This window comes from Passer montanus, unplaced genomic scaffold (genome assembly GCF_014805655.1).
Source record: "Passer montanus isolate IOZ18808 unplaced genomic scaffold, ASM1480565v1 scaffold25, whole genome shotgun sequence".
Lineage (NCBI taxonomy): Eukaryota > Metazoa > Chordata > Aves > Passeriformes > Passeridae > Passer > Passer montanus.
In genome coordinates, this window is record NW_024367149.1 from 8,144,252 (window position 1) to 8,156,453 (window position 12,202).

Below are 12,202 nucleotides of genomic sequence, written 5' to 3' on the forward strand. Positions count from 1 at the left end.
AGCTGTTGAAAAGCAAGCAAGCACTCATTAAAAGACACCCCTTGGAACAGTACGCCGGCCAGAGCTTTATTTTCAACAGCCCATACAAACAAAAACCAAGAGCAACAGCAATGGTGTGTGTGCGTGTGTGTGTGCATGTGTGTGACTGATAGAGTTTGCCAATAAATTAAGGAGTGAAAAAACAAACACAGTGCATACCTAAAGATCATCAGTACATAAGTGAAACACAGCCTAAGTAGAAGTATTTGCATATCCTCTAGCTGTTTTAACACTGCCCTTTCAAAGCTAACCAAACCATTCTTGCTCTGTGCAGACTATGCAAGCACTGGGCTGATTGTAGCTTCACCCCAGGGACAATCCCTCGTGGGGGCAGGAAGGCAGGTCACACCCTGAGAATCAACACTTGCCTTCCTGTGTACCCCTGGTGCAGCCAGGAGGTGTGGCAGGCACTCCTGGATCACTGACACAGCTCCAGGGCCCGGGCAGCACTGAGGACACTGCACTGGCCGTGTCTCCCCATGGAATGCTGCCCCTGTGCAGGACTTGAGGGGGTACCTTACTTGCATCACTGAGTTACAGCCCAAGCTTATTCCTGCTACTGCTTTATCATTGGTTTCATCTGGACCTTAAACATCCATCTATCAATAAATAAAATCATTGGTTTAGCACACATAATAAAATTACACCTCCCATTGGTAACTGGTTGAGAAGTTCTCCGTGTTACCTCCTACATAAGCCTCAAGAAAATGACTCTTTTCCCTCAGGCTTAGTAAGGTTTCAAGTTACAATTTTCAGTACTGCTTGGACAAGACACAGGCTTGGTTTGGAACCCTGATTCTGGCTACAGGGCCAAAATATCTCCACACTTCTACACTCAACTGCATCAAGTCCATGACTGTGCCATTTTCACCTGTGAGCAGCAGAAGAGGGAACTAACAGTACTTGCTGTTATTCCCTCTCCAGGTGACTGAAACAGTCCTTTTACAAAGCCTATCAACCTAACCCAGCTAAAATGAAAAGCAAAAATGTCACTCAAGTCAGAACCAAAGCCTGTGTGTATCAAGATTCACATCAAGAGCTCTTATCCACAGCCACTTGCTCTAACAAACCTCCCATAAATGCAGCCTTGACTTCCTTCTCCCACAGGCCAGGACAGAACAATCTGAGATAAGCTGTATCTTCCTCCAACTGAGTACTTATAAGGCACTAAAATTAAGCCACGACCAAACAATCCCAAAAAACACAAACCCAAAAGAAACCCAAACAAACTGACCCACAAAGAAATTAAAATTTGGCTATATGAAATAGCAGCAATTTGTTTTCAGTGGTCTACAAAGCCAGAACATTGATACTTTGGGGCAAAAAAAAAAACCAATGCACTGTTGGCCAACTACAAAACACCTAAAAACCTACATCCATTCACACTTCATAATCAAAATCAGTACAAATCTGATAGGCACAAGTAAAAAGCATCTTCTTCACACCTCAGTGCTCAGTTTTCCAGCAGAAGCCAGGCCTGGGGAGCTCAGCTGCCCTGCAGGACAAGGTGAGCAGCCCAGCACCACCATCACACAGCTGCAGGAGGATGGAGTGGGGATGAGCCACTGCAGAGCTGCTCCAGGACACTGACTGGAGGCAAATGTTTTTAACAACATGATTAATTAGACAATGTGTTCAGCTTTGGCACCTATTTCTGAGCCCTCCCTCCTGTTTTCAGAAGTCATGTTAAATATAACTGGTGTAACTCCAGTGTCTTCATCCATTCCCATTATTTTTCTTCTGCTTGGAAATCGGTGAACTCACCTATGTCACTACATTAGATACAAAGGCTAGCACTTCAGATTTCTTAAAAACAATCACTCTGAGTTTGGAAAACTGCTTTTAAAACATACGAAGAAATACTAAACATAAATGTGTAAAGCAGGAATTCATACCTTTAAACATCAATAAGAATGAGCTTATTTGGAGAGCAATAAAGCTTTTTTTTTAAAAGGATATACTGACTAGCTATAGGTAAATTCCTCTTTCCCTGATTGCTTGGTGAGCTCAGCCAGGCTCAGTGCCTTGCAGCTTTGCAGATTTTGTCATACACTTCTGGAAAGGCATCCTTGCAATTCATCTCCTCCCTCAGCTTGTGGTACAACGAGCCATCAAACATATCCCAGAACTCCTCACGGGTCATGTAACAATCTGCATACAGCATCTGGAAACTGGAGAGAATGGAAAGAGAGATTCAGTCTTAACTGAGCCACAAGATTTGATACAGAATATTAAAAAAAAATTCAGTGCAAGCTATGAAGAGCAAATACTTTAAACAAAACCATCAACAATGCTTTTTAAAAAACAAACAAATACAATAGCTCATGTGGATTATGCTGGGACACTCAGCCAACTATATTTTGTGGATTTAGTAATTTTCTTCCTTAGGATCCATGTAGGTACAATCATAGAATATCATATTTGCCTGCATTACAATGTCCATTCAAGACAGATGTAACAATACATCCTTTGACTTTTTCATTTCTCTGGACATGAAGAATATCACTAGGAAGGCAAAATGAGACCAGGCCAAGAAGATAAATTCATAGTGTGAGCAAAGCATGGTGTAACAAAGGTCCATTTACAAATTAAATCCTTCTTCAGCTGTGGACTCTTCCTCACTCCCAGAGTGTGCTCTCTGAGCTGCAGCTACCATCAGAGCACAGCAGCAAAACACAACCTAACAATCACACAATTGTTTTGTGTGATTATGAAACTGGAAGATTAAGCATTTATCCATTGTTCATTTCCCAGTGACAGGTAGAAAACAGACCAAACTTTGTCAGTAAAGAGCTTTAAATTAAAATCTTAATTTCAAGTTAATGGAAAAAAAAATGCTTAAAATTAACTTTGGGTTGCTTTGTTCTCTGGCAAATCACTTCTTGCAGCTCAAAGTCATTTGCAGTCCCCAAATCATCTCGAAGCAGCCTTGCCATTATTGCTCAGCCACATGGGACATGATCACTGTTAGACTGAGAAGTAGGTCAAAACAGAAATGGGGATAAATTAGACTGATGGTGTAAAAATACCATGTAGTTGCTTTTTGTTCCTGAGAAACCAGCCTGTGGCTGCTTCTCCACTGACACCGCTCCAGCAAATCAGGCTGGCTCGAGTCCGTGGCAGATGGTGGACACATGCCTCACGCCCACTGTGGTCCTGTGTAATCAGAACCCAGGCAGGGAAAAGGAAGCTCTGGAGCACAAGTTTTGAGGGAGGAAAGAATGCCACCAGCACCCAGGGACTGACTGCAGGGACAGCCAAGGCTGGCCCCCTGGGCAAGGACATCCCGGCGCAAGGACGGGGCAGAGCGGCTCCACGATGCTGCAAGGACTGCAGGGAGAACAGTCCCAAGGGCAGGCAGGGAAGCTGTCCAAACTTCTGGGATTCCTCAATGATGTATTCCAAGGGTGTATTTTGTAGCAGCAGACTCTACTCCCAGAGCAGCCTGGAGCTGAAAGGTGATCTGAAGTCACCCAGCTCCCAACTACACCGCAGTGACTTCAGCCAGTGTGTCTTTTTGTTTGGTTGGTTTCACAATCAAATCATAAAGTGAAATCATACTTAAAGCTCACCAAAATTAGCAATTTAAATTAGTTTTCAATTACTGTGGTTATTAAATTAATGCAGTATTAAATATTAAAGTTCTGTGGGATAAATAACTGTGATTAAACCACAGAGTGTGAATTATATGACATTATCACTGTTCTGAGGAGTGGGGTCCTTACCCGTGCACACTTCTTACAAACTTTTCCATTTGCCTCATTGAAGCTCTGGCTTCAAACTGTTTGCTTTTGGGCTCTCCATAAGCTCCTATATCCACGTAGAGCTCAGCTTCATTTCCTTTGGGATGGACCATACCAGGATTGTTGGGCAATATGAAAGGACATAACCAAATAGGGTACACCTGCAGGGGCAGAAAAACACTTTATCACTTATTTTTTAACGCAATCATCCTTTAAGCTCTTTAACACATGTGGCAAAATAAAGAGTTGAGAGAACTTTCTCCCAATCTTGGACTGAAACTTTGCTTTCAGCTCTTCCTTCTCAGCTGTCCTGGTGTTGTTTTTAGCTGCACTTTCTAATGACCATAACACAAATAGATTGAAAATGTCCTCTTAGAATAGTATCTCCTCCCCTTAAACATATGAATTTAAAAGGGAAAAAAAACCCAAAAACACCCATTAATAAACCACCCCCGATCTCAAAGCAACAACTGAATAAACATTCTAAGCAAAGAGAGAAGGAAGTGTTTTCTTTTCCAGGTCAGTCCAAAACTGAAATTATCAAAATTGAAATTCTACACTAACGAAAATAAATTCAGAAATAAAAGCAAGAAAGGGAAATGAAGCTCCACAGTTGGTGCTTGGTGAGACCACCAATCATTTTAGGTGAAGATCAGTTCAAATTTCAGTAAGTGATAAAATCTTTTAGAAGTGTCGGTTTCTACCAAAGCTTGAATCTTTTATTTAATGCTTCTCTTTTTCAGAAAGCTGTGTTTATTTCTGCTGCAGCCTTGCATCATGGACTCACAAAGCACAGCACTCCCCAGGACACAATAATGACCTTTTGCACAAGCAGGATATTATGTCCAACATCAACAGTCACAGTCCTTATCACAAAGAACCCAAGATTTGCTGGCTTCTAAGGAGATGAGTTCTTACATTAAGGTCAACGTGGAAGGTCTGGATTGATTTTTCAAGGCTCTTCATTGGCACCAGCATGTCCTGCACAACGTGGTGTTGCTCATACAGCTTCCTGATGGCTTCTCCTTGGGTGAGCTTCAGCAGAGAGATTTTTGGGGGCACCATCCAGCCAAACAGGTAACGGAACACGGGGTTATTGCCAAAAGGAATGATATCCTTCCAAGAGGAAAGAAAAAGAGTCTGACTGAAGAATGTGTGAGCGGACCAAAAGAACACTTCAGAGCCTTCAGGGCAACATTAAGCCAGATTTTCAATAAATTTAATTGGTGATACTTTGCTGAAGTATTGAAACACAAATTAGCAAATTAGGGGGCCTGGACTGCACTTGGCTACAGAGCTTTGCCCCAAGCCTCCTCTGGTTTTCAGCTGTATGAATCACAACATACCCAGCCCCAAATAATGTCAGAAAATAAAGAGAGCAACAGGCTATTATCTTGCAACAGCCAAGGGAGGAGTGCAAAAGCAGCTAACTTTACAGAAGTTTTGCAAGAATAACCAAATTTCTCAACAGCATTTTAAAGCTGTAAAATTTTAATTACCACCCGCACAGCCAACTGCTGTTTACCTTCTGCAGGAGCTGAAAGGAGCTGGTACCTCACTCCAGAGATTCAAAATGTAGTAACAGGAATATTTCAGAATGTCAAATCAAGTTTTGCGTAAGTACACATGACAATAAACACATTTATAAAATTCTGAGTAATGACCTGATTATCTAATTAGTTTAGGTGGGGCAGTTTTTTAGCCAGAATTTCACATTCATGTTTTTAACACCATCTGAATTTGGAAATCACTCAGTAGACACAAAAATTTACTGCTGAAATTTAATACTTAGTTATGTAAGTAACATATATACTTAAGGTCTAAATTCGGAAAAGCACTAAATCAAAAAATTAGGAGTTTCTGATACAACACCTTATATGTCAAGAAGTGTCCTTGGATTTGCTGCACCCAAATGCAGGACTTGTAAATTTGCCATAAACTTTGCCATTTTTTTCTGCCATTAAAGACAGAAGTTGCTGCCAAGGGGAAGAAGGTACATTGTACCTGCACTGGGAAAGGGCAGAGTACCCCCCTGCAGACATATTTGAATTTTAGAACTGGTCTTACTTGGAGCTCCCAGAAGATACTGCGAGTATGTCTGTGGTAGTAATGTCTAGAAGGAATGTATTCCACTCCAGTCCTGTCAGCTTTCAAATACTTCTCCACATGCTTAAAGAACCATGGCTTGTAGTAGTTGCCAATTCTGTTTATCTGCAAGAAAACACGAATTCACAGGGTAACAATTACACCTTGCTAGACAACAGAGTATGTCCCCAAATTCCTTTCCTGGGAGGAATCTGTGTCATACCCTCTGGATAAGACTGTCACAAGGCACCTAGGGAGCCTTCACCCCGCTTGCAAGGCTTCTTCTTTCCTTTCTTGCCATTAAGGTTTAAGTAAGACTTCCCACTGACAAGCTATTTAAGAACCCATGAATGTGACAGAACTGAATTCCTAAAATGCCAATCTCCAAACCCACCATTAATCCAAAATCTCACATGGCACAGAGGAAACATCCAGGTGGAAGGTCGCATGAACACTTAGCATGACCCTCCTGTGCATGCCCCTGATGTGTTTTTATTAATATTACCAGCATTAAAAGCTTGCTAGGAAGAAAGTTGTTCTGAATAACTGCAGTGCAAAGCAGCATTGCTCAGTCTATGAGAAAAGATCCTTCTCTTCCTCCTCAGAGGAACAATTAAATCACTGGGTAATTTCTCACCAATAAAAGAGATTCAGAGAACAGATTCTGTCATAGTAGGAATTAAAATATTCTGACGGACTGATCCAAATTTTAATCCTAGTTATTATGTCCAATTCTATAATGGTTTTATCCTAGCTTCAGTTAGACTTGGGGAGTATTTTTTCATTGTCTGTCAGCAACTTCCCTTTAGTTACCTTGCTTTGCTCAGCTTCATCAGTCAAGACTCCTGTCATGATGACTGCTTCATCCAAGGAATACATAAGTCCTTCCACAAAACTATTCTCCTTTTTCTTAGACTCTTCAGTGAACTTTTCACAAATCTTCTGCAGTCCTCTTACTGGCTCGTAATGTATTTTGACATATTTCTTGGCAGGAACCATTTTTATTTCTGCTGCAACCAGGAAACCCAGAGTACCACAAGACCAAGGCACTGCATAAAATAGGTCTGAGTTTTCAGTCTGCAAAAAGTATGTATGTCATACTAAATCATATATCCACACCAATAACTGTCAATGACATTGTAAATGATAGCAAAGTAACATTTTGTCTTACTGGTGAACATCTCACAAGGCTTCCATCAGCAAGAACAAGTTCATAGGCCACACAGGTGTGCTGAAAAAGTCCATAGATATGGGATGAAGACTCAATGCCAGTTCCCATGATCAGGCCACCTTGTTAAGAGAGCAGACAACAAATCAAATGAAACACAGTCCAAAATGTGGTGATTTATAAGAGCAAACCTCCACTTTATAAGCTAAGACTATTAAAAAAAAAGTGCGTATAACATAAATCTCTAGAACCTTTAAAACAATGAAATTAAAAAACCCTAATGAAAGTGCAGCAAAATCAGTGAGTCTCTTGTCACCAGCAATCCTTACCTACTGTGAGATCATCAAGCTCTGGTACCACAGGAATGGTCCAGCCCATGGGATTCAGGTAAGCAGTCAGCTGGCCCATGGACACCAAAGGCTCCACACGAACAACCTAAAAAGAAAAAAAAAAACAAACCCACCCCCAAGTTCTCAACAAACGCAAATGAAGAGTTCAGCATTAATGATGACAAAACATGGCTAACTGGTTATACCTCCATCTGTTATCAGAACTCAGAGATTCACTTTCCTAAGAGAGCTACTAAAAATAGTGGGAACTGTTTAGTGATTCCTCCTCTGCCTCAACATCTTGTTGCTCAGTGCCCAAACCCATAAATCAATCTGGTCTTTTAGACTTCAGCACATAAAAGCCAAGCAATTCCATATGCTGGGTTTTTCAGATGGAACGATCCAAGCCCACATTGCAAACCCTTGAAATGTGACAGCTCTGCTACAAAATTTTGTTCTTTGTGCAATCTAATCCCTTCAGCCCTGAGTATCGTGAAGGAAAGTATAAAATCCATTACAGTGCATGCTTCGTGGTGGGATTTGTTACCTGTCTTTCACTGTCTACTTCCAGAACATCCATTAAATTGATCATGATGTTCTTGTGAGTCTTCTTGTACTTGCCAACACGGAGTGACACCGTCAGCCAGCCGGGCCGGCCCGTGCACATGTACCTCTTGCTGCCTTCCTTCTTCCATTCCCGGACCTGCAAGAGCCAGCAGCTGTCACAGCAGGGGTGCTTTGGAAGCCTCTCTGCAGATCTCTGGACTTCTAAGTAAAGTATGGCCAGAGTGGTTTAGTTATGTAGAGGACACGTTTCTAATATCCTGTAGCTCTGGGCTTTTCTTCTGGGGGAATGATTCAGAAAGATGACAACACTAGAGTTAAAAAAGCCCTCCCCTAAGGGAGGTGTTATCACTGTTGTAATCTTAGTTCTAATCCAAAACACACAAAAAGTGGTTTGTGCCGCCAAATGACCAGGTCTAGTGGAATCAACCTCAAGCAACCTGGTCTAGTGGAAGATGCCCTTGCCCATGGCAGGTGGGGTTGGAATAAGATAATTTCTAAGGTCCCTTCCAACCCAAAGCCTCTTAAGATTCTACGAAAAGTTGGGAAGGAAAATGTGCAAGCCATATGAATTCTGCAAAGCCACAGTGGTTAACACCCAGAGAACAAACAACTGCATTTTCTTCCAAGCTCAGCTGCTACTACAGCTGGTAAAAAAAAACAAAACAACAACCCAATCAACAACCCCAACCCCTCTGAGAATAATTCCATGCACATGAATATCCATGTGTTTCAGTGACGGCAGAGACAAGGCAGGAAACAGAAGCGGACGTGACAGAATCACCACAAACACCAGAACCACTGCACACATCTGCATTTCTGGGCGGAGGAAAAGTTTAATCTGCCCACGAAGCAGCTCCTGGGGCCGGCGGTGCCGAGCACAGGGCGTGAGGGCGGGCAGAACACGCTTCTGAGCCCCAGATCCCGACAGACGCTTTCCCCTCTTGCACACACGTGTGTCCCTGAGCCCGGCTCTCAGCACACCCGGGCACACCCGCGCGGAGGGAATTCCACAGGAGTTCCTGCGGGAGGCCGAAAGCCCCGCCGGCGGTGATCCCTTCGCTTTCCCCGCTCCGGGTAAGGAATGGCGGGGATGATGACAGAGAGCGGGACAAGGGCACGCCGTCCCCGAGCCGTGCCGGGCGGGACAGCCCCTGGATGCGCCTCACCTGCTCCTGGATGTGCCGGACGCGCTGGGCGTGCTGCCGCGGGGCGCTGTGGAGCCGCCACACGGCCCACGCGCGCAGCTGGTAGTAGATGTCGAAGAGGATGGAGAGCGGCAGGAGGAAGAAGCAGACGAAGACCCAGCGGTGGTGCACCAGCACGGCCTCCAGCCCGCGGTGCCGCACCCAGAGCAGCAGGAGCAGCAGCCCCGCGCCCACCGACCACAGCGCCGACATGACGCCCACCGCCCGCTCGCGCTCCATCACGGCCGCGCGCCCTTATGGGACCCCGCCATGCCGCGCCCGCCGCTCGCGCGCTCGCCGCCCGGGCCACGCCCCGCCGCCCCCATTGGCCCAGGCGTGAGGCGAGGGGAGGGCGGCGGCCAATTGCGGAGCTCCGCGGAGATCGGACCAGGCGCTGAGGGCGCCGATTGGCTGCGCGCGGCCGGCCCCGCGCTCCCCCTCATCGCAGCGGCCACGGCGCCCCCCCCGCGGCGGGGGTGTCACCGCCTGGGGACTGAGGGGGACCGGGACAGGGCCGGGCAGGGCCGGGGACCGGGACCGGGACAGACAGGGCCGGGAATGGGGACCGGGACAGGGTCAGACCCCGGTAAAGCCTGGGAATGGGGACTGGGACAGGGTCAGACCGCCGGGCAGGGCTGGGCACTGGTCCTGGGAATGGGGATACGGGGCTGGGACAAGGGCTGAGGCAGAGGGGACTCCCCGGTCAGGCCCTGGTGGTGCTGTGTGACCAGTGTCCCCTGAGCGAGGGATGCACCCTGGTGCCTTTGGGTTGGGGTCTGGAGCAGAACACCTGTGCACCCCTCACCTGTGTGGTCAGGGTGGGGACAGGCCCTGGTGGTGCTGTGTGACCAGTGCCCCCTGAGCGAGGGATGCATCCTTTGGGTTGGGGTCTGGAGCAGAACACCTGTGCACCCCTCACCTGTGCACCCCTCGCCTGTGCACCCCTCGCCTGTGCACCCCTCACCTGTGCACCCCTCTGGTGTTGAGGGCACAGCACCCCGGCAGTGCAGGTGTCTCCAAAGTGCCATGCAGTTCCATTTCTAGAATAAAGAAGGGGGCACCTCCCTCCACAACACGGCTTACTCTCTAAAACCCTGGCAGAAAACTCCTCTCTGTGATGGGACCACGTGAGAGAAGATAAATAAAGTCTGTGAGAAAGATGAGGCTTTGTTTTTTGAAGTTAGAATCCCTCAAGGGATGGGCTGCTTGAGAGGACAGTGACAGAGGTCCAATGACAGCCCCAGGAGGTGTCAGCGCTGTCAGGAACCCTGGAATGGCAGAGACTTTGCCATGGCACCACTGGGTTCAGAGAGGAACATGGAATCTGTTCCATGAGGACACAGCCATGGGGATGTGACACAAGTGTCAGGAGTCACACAGGTGACTCCTCTTTGCCTGCAGGAGAAATGCTGGCCTTGTCCTTTGGATGTTTGATAGCTGGGAGATGGAAACTCCAGACAGGGAGGGATCAAGGTTCAGAGCTCAGCCAGCCACACCTTTCGGCCCTCCTCAGACACATGGAAGGCTTTGCTTTGAAGCCCACTCCAGGATTTCATGGAATCACTCACAGAAAGGTTTGGGCTGGATGTACCTCAAAGATCACCTGGTGCCAGCCCCAGAGCCACCTTCCCTTAGAAGAGTTTGCTCAGGTCCCCATGCAGCCTGGCCTGGAACAATTCCAGGGATGGAAATTTTAGCACATTGCTTTTTTTGGGGTTTGTCCCACTGCTTTTATTGAAGGGCTAGACTGAGACTTCACAGCTCTCATATTTGGAAGGGGTCTCCTAATTTCCAGACTAAATTTATTTATAGTCAAATTATATTTGTTGCACTTGTGCCTAGTCTGCTCACTAGCTCTTCTTACATCTGAGCTGATTGATGTTATCTGCTTCTATTTATCAGTTCATCTGCTGACGGGAATTATTCATGCAAAAGGAGGTTCCCATGCTCTAAGAGAGGTTATTTTAACCTCTCTGAAGGACCTAAATAATTATTCCTGATCTGAATGTGATCAAGCACTGGGCTTATTCAATAACAGCATCATTTATTCATAAGGGGATATTTATGCCTTCAGTGTAAATACTATTTTGAAATTGTTTTATGAAGAACCATTACAAATGCTTATCATGTTTTTCGTGTTTTGCTCTTGTTTTTGTAAGGCCCTAAGCAACAAGAAGGGGGTAGGTGAGCTCAAAGATTGGGATGTGAAACTCCTTTAAAGCAGAAGAGTGAAACACGTTCAGATACCCCACCACTTCCTGATGCCAGGCATAGAAAACACAGGAATGAGAAGGGGATGAGGGAAGGGCAGATAGATATTAGAAGTGCTGCTGGTTTTCAGTTCTAGTTATTCTAGTTATTTGGGCAAAACATTATTCAGCAATCCATGTAGGCTTAGGAAGACATCATCTGCAAATCTGTTTGGAAGAGCTAAGGTTCTCTTGGTAGCTTGGTGAGATGAAAATCCTTGGTTTCTTCAATTAAATTAACATTTTAAGTGTGTTTAAGCTGTTAGTGCTTCTTAAAAAAGCAGTCCTTTTCCCTTCCTCTCCTCCCTGCCTCCCTCTCCTGCCATCCCATCCGCCCACTCACGCTGTTCTGGGCATGCTGTGCAGTACAAGTGCTGTCACTCAGTAAAACAGGTTGGAGAACTGATCTGACTGAAGAATTAAACATTTTATTTTCCAATCAGTTTTTTTTTCCTGCCTGGATCAGCTCCCTGGTGGAGCTCACCCCACTCACGCTTGTGCTGGGAGCAGAGCAGGGGGCTGGAATTGACTGTGCCAGCTGTCCTCTCGGGGACAGCTCATCCCAGACAGCCCTGCCAGCCCTGCACTGGACTCTGCTCCTTACCCAGCTTGGTGGTGACCATGAAAAGGCTTTGGCATAAGAGATGCAGCTGTTTGCCCAAGGAGACAGGGAGGAGGGACACAGAGTCATGGAATCTTAGAATTGTTTAGGCTGGAAAAGCTGTCTCAGATCATCAAGTCCAGCTGTTCCCCCAGCACTGCCAAGGCCACCACCCCCATCCACACAGCTCTGAAACCTCTCTAGGGATGGTAATTGCAGCACTGCCACGGGCAGCCT

The 12,202-nt window shown here is 45.9% G+C and overlaps 1 protein-coding gene across 1 annotated transcript; it reads right to left on the minus strand.

The window, feature by feature from the left end:
- Window positions 1-1,970: 1,970 nt before the first annotated feature.
- Window positions 1,971-9,443, minus strand: DHCR24 (24-dehydrocholesterol reductase). Its single transcript, XM_039711594.1, has 9 exons — window positions 9,098-9,443; window positions 7,912-8,067; window positions 7,365-7,470; window positions 7,039-7,157; window positions 6,681-6,944; window positions 5,850-5,993; window positions 4,701-4,898; window positions 3,765-3,943; window positions 1,971-2,210 (listed from the first exon to the last, which is right to left on the minus strand). Exons 1-9 carry the CDS (start codon window positions 9,353-9,355, stop codon window positions 2,057-2,059), a joined length of 1,578 nt encoding a protein of 525 aa, XP_039567528.1. The 5' UTR covers window positions 9,356-9,443; the 3' UTR covers window positions 1,971-2,056.
- Between the last annotated feature and the right edge of the window lie 2,759 nt (window positions 9,444-12,202).